This window comes from Mustelus asterias, chromosome 4, assembly GCF_964213995.1.
Source record: "Mustelus asterias chromosome 4, sMusAst1.hap1.1, whole genome shotgun sequence".
NCBI classification, from domain to species: domain Eukaryota; kingdom Metazoa; phylum Chordata; class Chondrichthyes; order Carcharhiniformes; family Triakidae; genus Mustelus; species Mustelus asterias.
In genome coordinates this window covers 65,186,375-65,206,286 of record NC_135804.1, presented here as the reverse complement: position 1 = coordinate 65,206,286, position 19,912 = coordinate 65,186,375, and the positions used below count along the sequence as shown (strand labels likewise).

General features: G+C 44.5%; 1 protein-coding gene across 1 annotated transcript in view; it reads left to right on the top strand.

Moving 5' to 3' along the window:
- Positions 1-19,912, top strand: part of LOC144492305 (lysosomal protective protein-like) — a 40,049-nt gene that overhangs the window by 11,179 nt on the left and 8,958 nt on the right. The window contains exons 4-8 of the mRNA XM_078210294.1: positions 7,005-7,163; positions 7,916-8,007; positions 14,667-14,751; positions 17,883-18,032; positions 18,358-18,488. Coding sequence (XP_078066420.1) covers positions 7,005-7,163; positions 7,916-8,007; positions 14,667-14,751; positions 17,883-18,032; positions 18,358-18,488 — 617 coding nt within the window. The remainder of the gene's footprint in view (positions 1-7,004; positions 7,164-7,915; positions 8,008-14,666; positions 14,752-17,882; positions 18,033-18,357; positions 18,489-19,912) is intronic.

Sequence of the window (19,912 nt, the reverse complement as noted above, 5' to 3'; positions counted from 1 at the left end):
CTATTATAACTCGCCTTTCACTGTAACAGGTCCACAGCACACACCATCTCCCTACACTCAAGCCTGGAACAGCTGGATTACAGAGACACTTGTGTCAGACGCATATTTATTGAGTACAGCTCAGCCTTCAACACCATTATTGTTCCAAAAACGCATCTCCAAACTCCGTGGCCTGGGGCTCAGCTACTCTCCCTCTGAGATTGGATCATAGATTTCCCAACCCACAGACCGCAATCTATAAGGACAGGCAACAACACCACCTCCACGATTGTCCTCAACATCAGTGCCCCACAAAGCTGTGTCCTCAGCCCCTTACTATACTCCTTATACAACTATGGTTGTGTGGCCAAATTCCCCTCCAACTCGATTTTCAAGTTTGCTGATGACACCAGCACAGTGGGTCGGATCTCAAACAATGATGAGATGCAGTACAGGAAAAAGATGGAGAATCTGGTGAATTGATGCGGCGACAATAATCTCTCCCTCAATGTCAGTCAAATGAAGGAGATAGTCATTGACTTCAGGAAGTGTAGTGGAAGACATGCCCCTGTCTACATCAATGGGAATGAAGTGGAAATGGTCGAGAGCTTCAAGTTTCTAGGTGTCCAGATCACCAACAACCTCTCCATGCCGACATTACAGTTAAGAAAGCCCACCAATGTCTCTTTCTCAGGAGACTAAGGAAATCTGGCATGTCTGCTATGTCTCCAACCAACTTCTACAGACCCACCATAGAAAGCATCCTGTCTGGATGTATCACAGCTTGGTATGGCCCCTGCTCTAGCCAAGACTGCAAGAAACTACAAAGAATCATGAACAAAGCAAACTAGCCTCCCATCCATTGACATCCATCCACTTTGGAAGGAATAATAGTAAAATGGACTATTATGTAAACGGTGAAAAATTACAACATGCTACTGTGCAGAGGGACCTGGGGGTCCTTGTGCATGAATCACAAAAACTCAGTCTGCAGGTGCAGCAGGTAATCAAGAAGGCAAATGGAATGTTGGCCTTTATCGCGAGAGGGATGGAGTATAAAAGCAGGGAGGTCTTGCTGCAACTGTACAGGGTACTGGTGAGGCCGTACCTAGAGTACTGTGTACAATTTTGGTCCCCTTATTTAAGAAAGGATATATTAGTTTTGGAGGGGGTACAGAGAAGGTTCACCAGGTTGATTTCAGAGATGAGGGGGTTAGCTTATGAGGAGAGATTGAGTAGACTGGGCCTGTACTCATTGGAGTTTAGAAGGTTGAGGGGAGATCTTATAGAGACATATAAGATAATGAAGGGGCTAGACAGGGTAGAAGCAGCAAGGTTATTTCCACTTACAATGGAAACAAGAACTAGGGGGCATAGCCTCAAAATACGGGGGAGTCAATTTAGAACAGAGTTGAGGAGGAACTTCTTCTCCCAGAGGGTAGTGAATCTTTGGAATTCTCTGCCCAATGAAGTAGTAGAGGCTACCTCGTTAAATGTGTTTAAGACACAGATAGATTTTTAACCATTAAGGGAATTAAGGGCTATGTGGAGCTGGCGGATAAGTGGAACTGAACCCACTATCAGATCAGCCATGATCTTATTGAATGGCAGAGCAGGCTTGAGGGGCTAGATGGCCTATTCCTGCTCCTATTTCTTATGTTCTTATGACTCTGTCTATATTTCCTGCTGCCTCAGAAAAGCAGCCTGCATAATCAAGGACCACATGCACCCTGGACATACTCTCTTCCACCTTCTTCAATTGGAAAAAAGATACAAAAGTCTGAAGTCACATACCAACTGACTAAAGAACAGCTTCTTCCCTGCTGCCATCAGACTTTTGAATGGACTTACCTTATATTACATGGATCTTTCTCTACACCCTAGCTATGAATGTAACACTACATTCTGCACCTCTCCCTTCCTTCTCTATGAACGGTATGCTTAGCCTGTATAACACAAGAAACAATATTTTTCACTGTATACTCATACATGTGACAATAATAAATTAAATAAAAAATCTTTACCCATCACGCAATGAGCTATCTATTGATAAGTGATGACAGTTGCTGTGTAGGTGAATATGTTATCTTTCTGTGCACCATTGCATAGGCAGGACTTTCCTTGCTTCTCAACTGGATGTATTTCCTGACTGGGCTGTCTCTCTCTCTCTCTCTATATAAAGTATAGGTGCTTCTCTCACACTGCAGTGGAGCTTAGAAACAGGAAAGGCGCAGTCACTATGTTGGGGGTGTACTACAGGCCCCCCAACAGCCCAAGGGAAGTAGAAGAATGGATATGTCAGGAGATACTGGATAGGTGCAGGAAATATAGGGTTGTTGTAGTGGGAGACTTCAATTTCCCTGGTATAGACTGGAAATCGCTGAGGGCAGGGACTCTGGATGGGGAGGAATTTGTAAAATGTGTACAGGAGGGTTCGTTGGAACAATATGTAGACAGCCCGACTAGAGAGGGGGCTATACTGGACCTGGTACTGGGGAATGAGCCCGGTCAGGTCTTCAAAGTTTTGGTAGGGGAACATGTGGCAAATAGTGACCACAATTCTGTTAGCTTTAGGATAGTGATGGAAAAGGATGAGTGGTGTCCCAAGGGTAAGGTGTTGGATTGGGGGAAGGCTAACTTTAGTGGGATCAGGCAGAAATTGGCAGCTCTTGATTGGGAGAGGCTGTTTGAGGGTAAATCCACATCTGGTATGTGGCAGTCTTTTAAGGAACGGTTGTTAGGGCTACAGGACAAGCATGTGCCTGTAAAAAAGGATAGGAAGGGTAGGATTAGAGAACCGTGGATCACCAGGGAAATTGAGGGACTGGTCAAAAAGAAAAGAGAGGCGTATGTTAGGTCCAAGCAGCTAAAAATGGAGGGAGCTCTGGAGGAGTACAAAGAAAGTAGGAAAGTACTCAAACGGGGAATTAGAAGAGCAAAAAGGGGTCACGAAATGTTCTTGGCAGACAGGATTAAGGAGAATCCCAAGGCATTTTATTCATACGTTAGGAACAAAAGGGTTGTTAGGGAAAAAATCGGACCTCTCAGGGACAAAAGTGGGGACTTATGCTTGGAGCCCAAAGAAGTAGGGGAGATCCTAAATGAATACTTTGCGTCGGTATTCACAAAGGAGAGGGATGTGTTGACTGGGAGTGTCTCGGAGGGGAGTGTTGAACCGTTGGAGAAAATCTCCATTACAAAGGAGGAAGTGTTAGGTTTGTTAGAGAATATAAAGACTGACAAATCCCCAGGGCCTGATGGAATCTATCCAAGGCTGCTCAGGGAGACGAGAGGTGAAATCGTTGGGCCTCTGACGCAAATCTTTGTCTCGTCACTGGACGCAGGTGAGGTCCCAGAGGATTGGAGGATAGCTAATGTGGTCCCGTTATTTAAGAAGGGTAGGAAGGATAACCCGGGTAATTATAGGCCGGTGAGCTTGACGTCCGTGGTGGGGAAGTTGTTGGAGAAGATTCTTAGAGATAGGATGTATGCGCATTTAGAAAGGAATAAACTCATTAACGATAGTCAGCATGGTTTTGTGAGAGGGAGGTCATGCCTCACTAATCTGGTGGTGTTTTTTGAAGAAGTGACCAGAATGGTTGACGAAGGAAGGGCCGTGGATGTTGTCTATATGGACTTTAGTAAAGCGTTTGACAAAGTCCCTCATGGTAGGCTAGTGAAAAAGGTTGGATCTCATGGGATAAACGGGGAGGTGGCTAGATGGGTGGAGAACTGGCTTGGTCATAGAAGACATAGGGTGGTAGTGGAAGGGTCTTTTTCCGGCTGGAGGCCTGTGACTAGTGGTGTTCCGCAGGGCTCTGTATTGGGACCTCTGCTGTTTGTGATTTATATAAATGATCTGGAAGAAGGAGTAACTGGGGTGATCAGTAAGTTTGCGGACGACACAAAACTGGCAGGACTTGCAGATAGTGAGGAACATTGTCAGAGGCTACAGAAGGATATAGATAGGCTGGAAATTTGGGCAAAGAAATGGCAGATGGAGTTCAATCCTGATAAATGCGAAGTGATGCATTTTGGTGGGAATAATGTAGGGAGGAGCTACACGATAAATGGAAGAACCATAAAGGGTGTAGAGACGCAGAGGGACCTGGGTGTGCAAGTCCACAGATCTTTGAAGGTGACGTCACAGGTGGAGAAGGTGGTGAAGAAGGCATATGGCATGCTTGCCTTTATAGGACGGGGCATAGAGTATAAAAGTTGGGGTCTGATGTTGCAGATGTATAGAACGTTGGTTCGGCCACATTTGGAATACTGCGTCCAGTTCTGGTCGCCACACTACCAGAAGGACGTGGAGGCTTTAGAGAGAGTACAGAGGAGGTTTACCAGGATGTTGCCTGGTATGGAGGGGCTTAGTTATGAGGAGAGATTGGGGAAACTGGGGTTGTTCTCCTTGGAAAGACGGAGGATGAGGGGAGACTTAATAGAGGTGTATAAAATTATGAAAGGCATAGATAGGGTGAACGGTGGGAAGCTTTTCCCCGGGTCGGTGGTGACGTTCACGAGGGGTCATAGGTTCAAGGTGAAGGGGGGGAGGTTTAACACAGATATCAGAAGGACATATTTTACACAGAGGGTCGTGGGGGCCTGGAATGTGTTGCCGGGCAAGGTGGTGGAGGCGGACACACTGGGAACGTTTAAGACTTATCTAGACAGCTATATGAACGGAGTGGGAATGGAGGGATACAAAAGAGTGGTCTAGTTTGGACCAGGGAGCGGCGCGGGCTAATTGTTCTTTGTTTCTCGTTTCAAGGCTTCATTCTATGATTATCTTGCTGGTGCCAGTACAGAGCGAGACTGCGGATAGTTGGGAACCTGTCTCGGGGGCAGGGAATTCAGATGGTGTTCGTAAAGCAGAAGTGGAAATGAATAGGGTTGGGAAGCAGTGTGATCTCCTGGACTCGTTTCGATCGCCTCAGGGGGTCGGAGAGGAATTTCCCAGATTTTTTTTTCCCCATATTGGCCCTGGGGTTTTCACTCTGGGTTTTCGCCTCTCCCTGGAGATCACATGGTCTGGAATGGGGGGGTGGGGGTGAGTTAATAGGTTGTGATGAACAAAGCATCATAGCTGTGAGGGACAGCTCGGTGGATAGGATATTAGGATGTAGATAGGCTGGAAAATTGGGCGGGGATCCTGGATTCAGGATTCAATCCTGGACCGGGGAGCGGCGCGGGCTTGGAGGGCCGAAGGGCCTGTTCCTGTGCTGTATTGTTCTTTGTTCTTTGTTCTTTGCAGGGCTTACACTGCACTTGCTCCACTGGAATCTGAAACACCAACTCTTGGCTCAGTGTTCCCACTGGGAAAGGGAGTCGGGTTTTGCTCTGATAATCCAGGTGTCTGCTTGTGGACCCAGTGTCCCAGGATCGAAACTAAACTGGCAGTGTGAAATAGTTTAGGTAACCGGACCATCGCAATATCAAAAATACTTGAAGGATATAATCATTAAGTAAATAAGAAGCAGAGAGAACTCCTGTCTCTGGCACTGTGACTGCAGTCTGGTGACAGAATTAACCCTCTCCTCTTATCCCTGAATTTTAATAAATTCACTTTGGAATCTTTCATTTATCAATGGAAAGCTCTGAATGTTGGACAAAAGAAGGAACAGAAAAAACATTGTTTATCTCAACACTCCCAAAATTTGATACTCTGCGATCAGTCGCTGCTCAAATATCTATCAAATTCTCTCCTTTCCTATTTCCTTTCTCTCAACAGCCCATTTCAAATGTTCACCACCATCTTCATGAAGTATTTAAACTAAGCTGACTGTGCATCTTCCCTCTTTAAATACTCACTGGTTCCAGAACTTGTATCAGTGTTGAATTTATTTTTTTATTCTATAGCACAGCTACCAGTATTATATGTATTTCTGTAGTCTACATGATTTGCCTTATATTCCTGTGTAACACTTCTCAAATTTTGGCTTACTGCTGCCGATAACAATGCTGTTAGTTTCAGTGAACTCCACATCATTGCCCCATTTCACTCTATATTCTATCATGTAGCAAAGTTATTTAATTTATGTTCACACTAATAATTTCCAATTCCTAACTAACATTTGTCATCTATTACAAACTTTCTCAAAACAATCCATTTTCCTGTGCACTTGTTTCTTTACTACTGTTTGGAGTCATCAGCAAACAAAGACAATTTCATTTTCTTCCTCCATCTAATAATGTGCCCTCAGCAATGCTCCCTGTGGCACTCAATCATGATCCTTTTCCACTCTGATCCAACTCCATTCACAAAAACATTTTTTTGCTTTCTTAAGTTTTATCAATTTTCAATTCTCCTCCCGATGTATTTGATACCTTCCCACTTTGTAGTCTGATCACTTGTTTGGTAATAGTGTCAGAAGCCCCTCTGGTATCTGAACAACTCAAAGACATCAGATCGCCAGGATTTCATATGTTGTATTCTGTAGCCAAGAGCAATTTGATTATTGAGTCAAAAAAAAACTTGTATTCCAATAGCGCCTTTCACAACCTTTGGGTATCCCAAACCACTTCAGAACCAATCAACTATTTCTGAAGGGTAGTACTCTTGTCGGAAACATGGGAGCTGAGGCTAAGCACAGCATGATCCCACAAACAGTAGATCACTGGCAAGAATTCCTGAGTTGTCTTTATAATAGTGCCATTTGCCTTTAAGCATTTGGCACTTTGGTTTAGTGTCTCATCTGAAAGACAACACATCTGACTGCACACAATTTTAATACCAGCAGTGGGGATTAACTGGATTGTATGCTGAAGTGTCTTAACTGGGATTTGAACCCACAGCTTTCTGACTCTTGAGGTGTAGGAACTACCCAGTGAGCCCCAGCTAACTTCAGAATTGCTTTGGATATTATGAATAAATTCCATCTCAAAGCTTTCAGGGCAGCCAGCAAACCTGAGCCCAATCATGTCAATGACTTCAGCTGGCAGGTTCTCTGTGAGTCTGTCACCCCACAGGAAGCACAGCACTAACCCCAATCTCAATCTCATATTCACCCACCCCTCTTTGACAGGTCGCAGAGAGCAACTACCTGGCCCTGCAAGATTTCTTCAGAAAGTTTCCCAGCCTCATGAGTAATGACTTCTATGTCACTGGTGAAAGTTATGGGGGCGTCTATGTGCCGAGCCTGAGTCTGAAAATCGCCAATGGTCCAGCCAAGATTAACTTAAAGGTATTTGCATTTCTGTTCTGGGCACTGGTCAGCCTCTTCCTGGCCCCATGATCCTCCCTCTACTTGTTATTAATTGGGTGGATTGTCCCGATTGGAATCTGGAATGCTGCCTCTCCCCACACATGGGATTGAAGCACTTAACAAAGGGTGTGAGAGAGTAATTTAATACAGCATTTTATCACAACGTCCCAAACAGTCTCTCAACCAATGAAGTACATTTGAAGTATAATCATTGTTGTAATTTAGAAAACATGGCTGCCAATTTGGACACAACCAGTTCACACAACCAGCAATAACCTGTTTTTCTGATGTTGATGAGATAAAATCTGGCCAGGACACAAGGAAGGATTACCTAGCTGTTCTTTGATATAGTGCCAGGAAAGCTTCAGTCTCCATCTGAGATGGCAATGCTTAATGTCTCATCAAAAAAACAGTACATCTGACAATGAGGCACTTTGGCAGTACTGCACTGAAGTGCCAGGCTGAACTGACGTCCTCCAGTTTTTCGAGTGGGATTCAAATACAACCTCCTGGTTCAGGGGTGAGAATGATAACCATTGAGCTACTGGTATAAGCTGCAGTACACCTCAGTGATTTGATGCACAGCAGCACTGTCCAATTCCTAGTGGTAGCTGTTTCAGGCACATCACTGCTGTGGGTGGAGGGAACATTGGCCCCATTATCCTTCAAGTGAAACATGGGGGGTGGCAGGAGCCCAGCTTCTTGTGGTGATGTTACATTCTGTGTTCCAGGGGTTTGCAGTCGGGAACGGATTGAGCAGCACGTATTTTAATGACCAGTCACTCGTCTATTTTGGATATTACCATGGACTCTTTGGGGACACGTGGGTATTCTGTTTGAACTTCCAAACCGAGTGTATTTAATCACAGCGCGAGGTTGGGCTAAAAGGGGCATCATCCTCACTCACCCCTAAATGTTGCACAGTCTAGGGCTTAATGTTGGATAACCTATACCTATTGAAGCAGCCAGGCTACCATGACAAGCAGTGACCTTATTAAAACTTTCAAGGTTCAGAGTAGGGACAGAGTAGATACAAAGATTGCTCATGGAGGAATCTTGAAGCAGCGACACAGTTTCGCAATAAACTATTGTCCTATTTAAGGTAGAACATAGATCATAGAACATAGAACAGTACAGCACAGAACAGGCCCTTCGGCCCACGATGTTGTGCTGAGCTTTATCTGAAACCAAGATCAAGCTATCCCACTCCCTATCATCCTGGTGTGCCTCATGTGCCTATCCAATAACCGCTTAAATGTTCCTAAAGTGTCTGACTCCACTATCACTATAGGCAGTCCATTCCACACCCCAACCACTCTCTGAGTAAAGAACCTACCTCGGACATCCTTCCTATATCTCCCACCATGCCCCTTGTAATAGCTCCATCCACCCGAGGAAATAGTCTTTGAACATTCACTCTATCGCCTTCATCATTTTATAAACCTCTATTAAGTCTCCCCTCAACCTCCTCCGCTCCAGAGAGAACAGCCCTAGCTCCCTCAACCTTTCCTCATAAGACCTACCCTCCAAACCAGGCAGCATCCTGGTAAATCTCTTCTGCACTCCCCCCAGCGCTTCCACATCCTTCTTATAGTGAGGTGACCAGAACTGCACACAATATTCCAAATGTGGTCTCACCAAGGTCCTGTACAGTTGCAGCATAACCCCACGGCTCTTAAACTCCAAACCCCTGTTAATAAAAGCTAACACACTATAGGCCTTCTTCACGGCTCTATCCATTTGAGTGGTAACCTTCAGAGATCTGTGGATATGGACCCCAAGATCTCTCTGTTCCTCCACAGTCTTCAGAACCCTACCTTTGACCCTGTAATCCACATTAAAATTTGTCCTACCAAAATGAATCACCTCACATTTATCAGGGTTAAACTCCATCTGCCATTTTTCAGTCCAGCTTTGCATCCTATCTATGTCTCTTTGAAGTCTACAACAGCCCTCCACCTCATCCACCAATCTTGGTGTCATCAGCAAATTTACTGATCCACCCTTCAGCCCCCTCCTCTAAGTCATTAATAAAAATCACAAATAGCAGAGGACCAAGCACTGATCCGAGGCACTCCGCTAGCAACCTGCCTCCAGTCTGAAAATTTTCCATCCACCATCACCCTCTGTCTTCGATCAGACAGCCAGTTACCTATCTAATCGGCCAACTTTCCCTCTATCCCACACCTCCTTACTTTCATCATAAGTCGACCATGGGGGACCTTATCAAACGCCTTACTAAAATCCATGTATATGACATCAACTGCCCTACCTTCATCAACACATGATTACCTCCTCAAAAAATTCTATCAAATTTGTGGGGCACGACTTGCTCTTCACGAATCCATGCTGACTATCCCGGATTAATCCGCATCTTTCTAAATGGTCGTAAATCCCATCCCTAAGGACCTTTTCCATCAACTTACCAACCACCGAAGTAAGACTAACCGGCCTATAATTACCAGGGTCATTTCTATTCCCTTTCTTAAACAGAGGAACAACATTCGCCACTCTCCAGTCCTCTGGCACCATCCCCGTGGACAGTGAGGACCCAAAGACCAAAGCCAAAGGCTCTGCAATCTCATCCCTTGCCTCCCAAAGAATCCCAGGATACATTTAATCAGGCCCAGGGGACTTATCGACCTTCAGTTTATTCAAAACTGCCAGTACATCCTCCCACCGAACATCTACTTCCTCCAGCCTATTAGCCTGTAACACCTTCTCTTCCTCAAAAACATGGCCCCTCTCCTTGGTGAACACTGAAGAAAAGTATTCATTCATCACCTCTCCTATCTCTACTGACTCCATACACAAGTTCCCACTACTGTCCTTGGCCGGCCCTAACCTCACCCTGGTCATTCTTTTATTCCTCACATCAGAGTAAAAAGCCTTGGGGTTTTCCTTGATCCGACCCGCCAAGGACTTCTCATGCCCCCTCCTAGCTCTCCTAAGCCCCTTTTTCAGCTCATTCCTTGCTAACTTGTAACCTTCAATCGAGCCATCTGAACCTTGTTTCCTCATCCCTACATAAGCTTCCCTCTTCCTTTTTACAAGACATTCCACCTCTTTTGTGAACCATGGTTCCCTCACTCGGCCATTTCCTCCCTGCCTGACAGGGACATACCTATCACGGGCACACAGTATTTGTTCCTTGAAAAAGTTCCACTTTTCATTAGTGCTTTTCCCTGACAGTTTCTGTTCCCATCTTATGCCCCCTAATTCTTGCCTAATCGCATCATAATTACCTCTCCCCCAATCATAAACCTTGCCCTGCCGTACGGTCCTATCCCTCTCCATTGCAATAACAAAAGACACTAAATTGTGGTCACTATCTCCAAAGTGTTCTCCCACAACCAAATCTAACACTTGGCCCGGTTCATTTCCCAGTACCAAATCCAATGTGGCCCCACCTCTTGTCGGCCTATCCACATTGTGTGTCAGGAAACCCTCCTGCACACACTGCACAAAAACTGCCCCATCCGAACTATTTGACCTACAAAGGTTCCAATCAATATTTGGAAAGTTAAAGTCCCCCATGACAACTACCCTGTGACTCCCACACCTATCCATAATCTGCTTAGCAATTTCTTCCTCCACATCTCTATTACTATTTGGGGGCCTATAGACAACTCCTAACAATGTGACCGCTCCTTTCCTATTTCTAACTTCAGCCCATATTACCTCAGTATGCAGATCCCCCACGAAGTGCCTTTCCGCAGCCGTTAAACTATCCTTGATTAACAATGCTACTCCTCCACCTCTTTTACCAGCTTCCCCACACTTACTGAAACATCTATACCCCGGAATGTCCAACAACCATTCCTGTCCTTGTCTACCCATGTCTCCGTAATGGTCACAACATCGTAGTCCCAAGGACCAATCCACGCCCCAAGTTCATCTACCGTGTTCCGGATGCTCCTTGCATTGAACTAGACACACTTCAACCCACCTTCCTGTCGACTGGTACCCACCCTTGACCTTGATACCTTCCCCAATACCTCACTACCCTCAACACTGACTTCCGGACTATAACTCCTTCTCCCACCCCCCTGACAAATTAGTTTAAACCCCCCTGAAGAGCCGTAGCAAATTTCCCTCCCAGGATATTGGTGCCCCTCTGGTTCAGGTGCACCCCGTCCTGTTTGTACAGGTCCCACTTTCCCCAGAATATGTTCCAATTATCCACGTAGCTGAAACCCTCCCTTCTACACCATCCCTGCAACCACATGTTTAACTGCACTCTCTCCCTGTTCCTCAACTCGCTATCATGTGGCACCGGCAACGTACCAGAGATGACCACATGTTTTGTCTTGGCTCTCAGCTTCCAGCCCAGCTCTCTAAATTCCTGTTTTAAATCCCCGTCCCTTCTCTTACCTATGTCATTGGTACCAATGTGTACCACGACTTGTGACTGTTACCCCTCCCCCTTAAGAATCCGGAAAACACGGTCCGAGACGTCACGGACCCTGGCATCCGGTAGGCAACATACCATCCGTGAGTCTCTTTTGCTGCCACAGAACCTCCTATCTATCCCTCTAACTAACGAGTCCCCAATAACTATTGCCCTCCCGCTCTCCCCCTTACCCTCCCGAGCCACAGGGACGGACTCATTGCTGGAGATCTGCCCACTGCGGCTCACCACTGGTATGTCGTCCCCCTCAAATGCATCCAAAGCGGAATACTTGTTGCTAAGGGGAACGACCACAGGGGATCCCTGCACTGACTGCTTCCTCCCAGCCTCTCTCACTGTCACCCATCTATTTTCCTTTCCTGGACTAACTGTATCCCTAAAGCTTCTGTCTATGGCCACCTCTGCCTCCCTAATGATCCTAAGTTCATCCAACTCCAGCTCCAGTTCCCTAACACGGTTTTGGAGGAGCTGCAGATGGGTGCACTTCCCACAGGTGTAATCAGCAGGAACACTGACGGCGTCCCTCACCTCAAACATACTGCAAGAGGAACATTGCACTGCCTTCACACCCATCCCCTCTAGATACCTTGCCACTACCACTAGCAGATAGAGTTGCTCCAATGGAACAATGAGCTATTTTCTCCCCCTTTTCCTTGGAATCCACATGGACTGAACTTAAGATTTGCAATTGAGGAGACAACAAAACGAATTAAACTTACCCCGCCTCACCCTTTCTGCCTAAGCCCTTAGACCCTAAGCCCTTACCGCTCTCACTCTGCTCCCTGTTCACTCCGCTGCCCGCTACAACGCTGCCCGCTCAAAAGTGCGGCCTGCTTTTAAACCCACCAAAAACCTTCCCAGGCATCTCCTAGGCCTACTTCCGGTTTCGGAAAAAACCTCCGATTTTAAACACAAAAAATCACTGAAAAATAAATAAATAAATCAAGTCTAGAATCAAACTCTCCCACCCTCAGCCTGCTCCTGTGGAACAATGAAGGTAGTGTGAGAAAGAATTTATACTCAGAGGGTCATTAATCTTTAGAATTCTCTTCCCCAGAAAGCTATGGAGGCTGGGTCATTCAATAAATTCAAGGCTGAGTTAGACAGATTGTAATCAACATGGGAGTCATGGGATATGGGTGAAGGTGGGAAAGTGTAATTGGGGCTATGATCTGATTGGCTTTGGTTTTACTGAATTGCGAAGCTGTATCGAGGGGCTGAATGGCCAACTCATGCTCTTACTTCTTTTGAGTTAAGTTTTATTCTCCCAGTTGAGTATCTAATACCTAGTTTACAAAGTGCAAAATAGAGACAAAAACACAGGAAGCCTTTCCTCATTCCGATTAGAGTTCACTTTGGAAAAAGAAAACACAAGAGAGTGAACTTTGGAAATCACAGGAGACTAGGCAGGGAAGAGAGTTGGGGGGGGGGGGGGGGGTCCTATCCTTTTTCTAGCTGCCCTTTGGAAGCAAGTAGGAATAGACTAACTGCAGGAAGGATTTGGGAACAATACCAGGATTGTGAATGTGTAAGTACATGATAGGATGGAGGATTGGGGAAACACATTTTCTCCACAATCTCCACTTCATTAGAGGCTCCTTTCCCTGATACAGCACCTTGTATTAGAAAGGAAAAAGCAAAAAGAATAGTTAAGAAGAAAGAAGCAAGAACAAAGAGAAGGCAATATGAGATAGACCTGAGATACTTTCTGACTTGTGTTCAATGTCACAGGAGATTGTTTAGTTTCCATTATAAACGTAGATATAGGAATGTATAATAGAAACGGCATTCATAATTTTTTTAACATTGCAATTTCACCATCCCAAAAATGGTGCTGGCAGCACCTTCACTGGCAGGAAGGTGTCATTGCAATGCTAAATGTTTACATAGATATGTTACATTCTACATTTGGATATAGGAGTACATGAGAGAGAAAATTGATAACAGAAATGTAGCTTTTGCAGACAGGCAATGATAGGATTAAAGAATACTATTTCATGTAAACTTTCCCTCAATGGTATTTTATGCACAAATTCTCAATATTCCTTTTGAATGAATTGATAGATTGTATGTCTGAGGTAGCATTTTGTCAGTGGCTGCACTATTGGGCAATATCAATGGCACAGAACAAGCTTCTGTCAGTGACCTTGAGGTTAATTCACCAGGACTTTTCCAGCTCCTAATAGTTATGGTCAGGTCTTTGACATGTTTGTTTCTATATTGATTGGCGCCAACTGGTATTTATTGCACATTGTGGGTGATGGTGGGACATCATATTTCAAACAATGGTGATGACTGTGGAGTCTACAACAGTGCATTAAACGCATTAGAATTGTGTCAATAATAGTCTAATATTTGCAAGTATGGGTTTATATATACATATTTACCAAAACAAACATCACTAATTTTTCTTCTTTCTTGGGATGTGGGCATCACTTGCTGGGCCAGCATTTGTTGTCCATTCTTAATTGCCCTTGTGACTTGCTCAGCCATTTCAGAGGGTAGTTAAGAGTCACATTATTGTGTGTCTGGAGTTACATGTAGGCCAGACCAGGTAAGGAAAAAAAGATTTCCTTCCTTGCAAGACATTAGTGAACCAGATGGATTTAACAACAATCAATGACAGTTCATAGAAATCATAGAAACCCTACAGTGTAGAAACAGGCCATTCGGCCCATCGAGTCTGCACTGACCACAATCCCACCCAGGCCCTACCCCCATATCCCTACACATTTACCCTCTAATCCCTTGTTATGGTCACCATTCCACCAGCTGCCATTTGTACCAGTGTCCCCAGAGCACAAGCCTGGGTCTATGGATTGCCTGTCCAGTGACATTACCACTACATAATCTCACAAATGAACTGTTGGCTCCAAACAGTGCAGATAAGAAACTCATGAAGGACCAATGAAATGACACAAGGAGGCTGGGGTAAAGGGATGTGATGGGAAGGGGAGGAACTATCTCATGATATTTCACAATAAGGATGCCTGGCCCTCAACACCCAAAAGGCACGGTCAGATGTTGTGACTTAAATCACAATTTTCTCTTCTCTTTCATCCCTGATACAGATTGTGGAAAAACCTGAACACATACTGCTGCCAAGGTGGATACTGCAACTTTGTCACCAACAACAACTATTACTGCCGAGAATCAGTAGGTTCCCCTCATTCACTGCTCACTCTGATTCCACACCCTGAGGACAAATGAAAGTCTTGTATTTCTAAAGTATGTTTCACCATCTCAGAACATCCCAAACACAGCAAGATCCCTCGATTTACAATGTAATATATCAGAACATTTGGTTTAAATGATGCTAATTGGAGTTTAAAAAATTTTTTTCATGGGATTTGGGCATTGCTGGCAAAGCCAGCATTTGTTGTCCGTTACTGAGACTAGCTTTCAATTCATTCAGGGAATGTTGGCGTCACTAACTGAGTCAGCATTTATTGCCCATCCCAGATTACCCTTGAATGGAGTGGTTTGCCAGGCTATTTCTGAGGGCATTTAAGTGTTAACCACATTGGGATCTCGAATCACATGTAGGCCAGACCAGGTAACCACCACAGATTTCCTTCCCTAAAATCTACTGAAGAGAGGTGGCAGTTTTTCAAGGAATGTCTGTCTAGGGTTCTACAGGACAATGTTCCGAGCAGACAGGGAGGAGTTGGTAGGTTAAAGGAACCGTGGTGCACGAAAGCTGTGCGGGACCTAGTCGAGAAGAAAAGGAAAGCGTACAAAAGGTTCAGAGAGCTTGGCGAAGATAGGGATCTAGATGAGTATACGGCTTGTAGGAAGTGACTAAAGAAGGAAATTAGGAGATTTTCTCGTGACCCCTTCCTTGGCAAGTAGAATTAAGGAAAACCCTAAGGCGTTCTATAAATATGTGAAGAGTAAAAGAATGAGACGTGAAGGAATAGGGCCTATAAAAGATGAAGGCGGGAAAATCAGTACGGAACCAGTAGAAATGGCAGAGGTGCTTAATGAGTATTTTGCCTCTGTTTTCACAGAGGAGAAGGACATGGGTGGATGTACTGTGGGCTTGCGGTGGACTGAAAAGATTGAGTATGTGGGCTTTAACAAAGAGGTTGTGCTGGAATCTTTGAATGGCATCAAGATAGATAAGTCGCTGGGTCCAGATGGGATGTACCCCAGGTTACTGTGGGAGACGAGAGAAGAGATTGCAGAGCCTCTGGCGATGATCTTTGCGTCGTTGATGGAGACGGGAGAGGTGCCGGAGGATTGGAGGATTGCGGATGTGGTTCCTATTTTCAAGAAGGTGAATAGGGATAGCCCAGGAAATTACTGACCGGTGAGTCTAACCTCAGTGGTTGGTAAGCTGATGGAGAAGATCCTGAGGGACAAGATTTATGAGCATTTAGAGAGGTTTAGTATGCTCAAGAATACTCAGCATGGCTTTGTCAAAGGCAGATCGTGCCTTACGAGCCTGGTGGAGTTCTTCGAAAATGTGACTAAACACATTGACGAAGGGAAAGCGGTAGATGTGGTTTATATGGATTTTAGCAAGGCATTCGATAAGGTTCCTCATGCAAGGCTTCTAGAAAAAGTGAGGGCTTGGGATCCAAGGGGCTGCTGCCCTGTGGATCCAGAACTGGCTTGCCCAAAGGAGGTGGAGAGTGTGTATAGATGGGTCTTTTTCTAAATGGAGGTCGGTCACCAGTGGTGTGCCCCAGGGATCTGTTCTGGGACCCTTGCTGTTTGTCATTTTCATAAATGACCTGGACGAGGAAGTGGAGGGATGGGTTGGTAAGTTTGCCGACGACACGAAGGTTGGTGGGGTTGTGGATAGTCTGGAGGGATGTCAGAAGTTACAGAGGGACATAGATAGGATGCAAGACTGGGCAGAGAAGTGGCAGATGGACTTCAACCCAGATAAATGCGTCGTGGTCCATTTTGGCAGGTCAAATGGGATGAAGGAGTACAATATAAAGGGAAAGACTCTTAGTACTGTAGAGGATCAGAAGGACCTTGGGGTCCGGGTCCATAGGACTCTAAAATCGGCCCCGCAGGTGGAGGAGGTGCTTCAGAAGGTGTATGGTGTGCTGGCCTTTATCAATCGAGGGATTGAGTTTAGGAGTCCGGGGATAATGATGCCGCTATAAGACCCTCGTCAGACCCCACTTGGAGTACTGTGCTCAGTTCTGGTCGCCTCATTACAGGAAGGATGTGGAAAAGATTGAAAGAGTGCAGAGGCGATTTACAAGGATGTTGCCTGGATTGAGTGGCATGCCTTATGAGGATAGGCTGAGGGAGCTCGGTCTTTTCTCCTTGGAGAGACGTAGGATGAGAGGAGACCTAATAGAGGTATATTAGATGTTGAGAGGCATAGATCGGGTGGACTCTGAGGCTTTTTCCCAGGGTGGAAATGGCTGCTACGAGAGGACACAGGTTTAAGGTGTTGGGGTGTAGGTACAGGGGAAATGTTAGGGGGAAGTTTTTCACACAGAGGGTGGTGGGCGAGTGGAATCAGCTGCCGTCAGTGGTGGTGGAGGCAAACTCAATAGGGTCTTTTACGAGACTCCTGGATGAGTACATGGGACTTAATGGGATGGAGGGTTATAGGTAGGCCTAAACGGTAGGGATATGTTCGGCACAACTTGTGGGGCTGAAGGGCCTGTTTTGTGCTGTAGTTTTCTATGTTTCTAAAGAACTTTAGTGAACTAGATGGATTCTTACAACAATGATTTCATGGTCATCATTAAATTTCAATTCCAGATTTTATTTAATTCAAATTTTACCAACTGCTGTGGTAAGATTTGAAGCCGGGTCCTCTGAGCTTTACCCTGGGTCTCCGGATTACTAGTCCACTAACATTCTTTAAGCCACCCTCTCCCCCGAGGGCCAGAACACTGGGGAGAATTCCCCTACTCTGTTTCGACTAGCACCATCGAATATTTTCTTATTTTGTCTGTTCTAGGATAGTTGACAGTTTAACATCTTATTTAGCACAATTTCCTTAATTTCCCACTTCTGGCCTCTGTATAAAGCTCAGGATCCCATAATGTTTTTCAACAGTCTTGTCAACTGGTCCTCATGGGTTTGTGCATGTGACTGTCAGAAGTATATGTTAATCAGAACAAGACACCAAAATAAACATAATGTTTGTAATAAATTCTGGGGAAGATTTTATACATCGATTTTCAGACATAGATAAAGCCCAGATGTGTGTTCCCAGTTAAAGAGACAGATGCGACACAAAGTTGACAAACTGATGGGCATTTGGATAACCTGAGAAAACAGTCGGTGAAAATTTATTTTCTTTACAGGTCCAACAAGTCTTCAATCGCATCTACGGTATTGGACTCAATGACTACTCGCTTTACCTGAATTGTGCTGGGGGCGTTAAAGGAAAGAACAGCCGCTTCCTCGCAGATATCAAGAACCTCTTCCAATTTTACCAGTTTGAACTGCCAGAGGTACATGCCATCTATTTCCAATTTATTTCCCAATCCCTTTCTATTCATTCCCACCACATAGAATCCCATTCACTCCAAATGGAGTAGCTCCCTTCCATTCACTCTCATTCCATTGAATTCAGATGTGCCCAATCCTTAATTCCAATTCTACAAAATACCGGTGGTCCATTCACCTTCCTTATGGATATTTTCTGCAAACAAATTCCTAATTATCCAGTGTCCAGTATATTTTTAAAAATTCACTTATCTTCCTGTGATACACTAGTTATTTTTGGCATGCATAGTGTATCTGTGCTGTGTGTTATTAATACTTTTCTCTTTTCAGAATGCAGCTGCAGCACAGTCCAGTGTTCCCCCATGTTTCAATGCTACTGCTCCATTTTCCTGGCTGAATCGCGCAGATGTGAGAAAAGCCCTGAACATCCCAGACTTTGTCCAGACCTGGGAACTCTGCAGGTAAGAGAACATGCTGGCAGCATCTGTAAGACACAACATTGACTGGCAGAACTTCCAGCAGGGTAGCATTCCCTCAGTACTGCGTGGAGATGTCATAGCACAGCAAGAGGCCCTTTGGCCCATCGTGTCTGCACCAGCTAAAAAGCACATATCTATTCTAATCCTATTTTTCAGCACTTGATCTTGTATGCAATGACTGAGATTTTATGCTGTGTGTCTGGAGTGGGATAAACCAGACATGTTGTTGAATCAGTCTAACCTCAATAGTGTGAATGGTGCTGTTTGTGGATCAAATGCCTGATTTTCACCTGCTACATATGGGTCAGTGGGAATGAAAATCCAAGAGGTATAAATTGAACAGCTGATCCTTTACCTCTTGTGGGCAAAAATGAAAATTTACTCCACAATCCTGAAGTTTGATATCCCCCAAAAGAGAGAAGTTTAGAAAATGGTTGATGACTAAAAAAGACATAGAAATGCTAGTAGATGGGTTGTAAGCTAGAAACTTCCACATGATGTGGATAGGTGAGAGGGGAATCAGTTTAAGGGAAAAAATTAGGGTGAGGGAGCGTGCACCTAACGGAAACACATTGAAGGGTGTGGATGAAGAGACCTTCAAAAGCTCAAACATGTAATTTTCTGAAAGTTTATGTAATGATAAATAAAGCAATCATAAAAAAGCCAACACAATTTAGATTTTTTAAATAATGAAGAGATAATGATCAATTTATCTGTCACATTGGTTGGGCCACAGTTACAGTATTATGTAGTTTGAGGCCTCTATTATATTATAAAAGGGATAGAGAGTCTACATGATAGATTCTGCCAGGAATGAGAAATAACTTGAGAGAATAGAGATTCTAGGACGATTTTGATTGGGACAGATAAGGCTAAGAGGAGAATAGCTTCCTCCTGCTCCATTCAGGAATCTGTTTGATATTTCAATGACTGGTCTGGCTTAGTTTATAGTAATATATCATCTCATTCAAACTATTTAATCTACATATTGTTCTGAGCAGGTTAGGAGAGCTGAACTGGCTCCTCTTCATTGGCTTTACAGAATTTGAATTTAAAAAGGTGATATTGCCATTTCAATGTGTGTGTATGCAGCTTGGTGTAAAACAGCCAGGTTCCTTACATTAAGAGTTAGTTTGCAGAAAATATTAACAAAAGGTTTAAAATGTACAAATATGTCCCAGTAACCCACTAATCCAAAGCCAACATACACATAACCACCCTCCAAGCATGCTAAAGAGAGCTAACAGTTTGTAGAGTATCAGATATTAAACCTCGGCCAAATAAAATGTAAAGACAGAAAAAAAAGGTTCACAAATTGTCCAGATGTTTCTTTATAGCTGAAGGCTCACTTTCCACAAGAGCTGCTGGTACGTGGGTTTCTTGCTGCAAGTTGTGACTTATTGGTT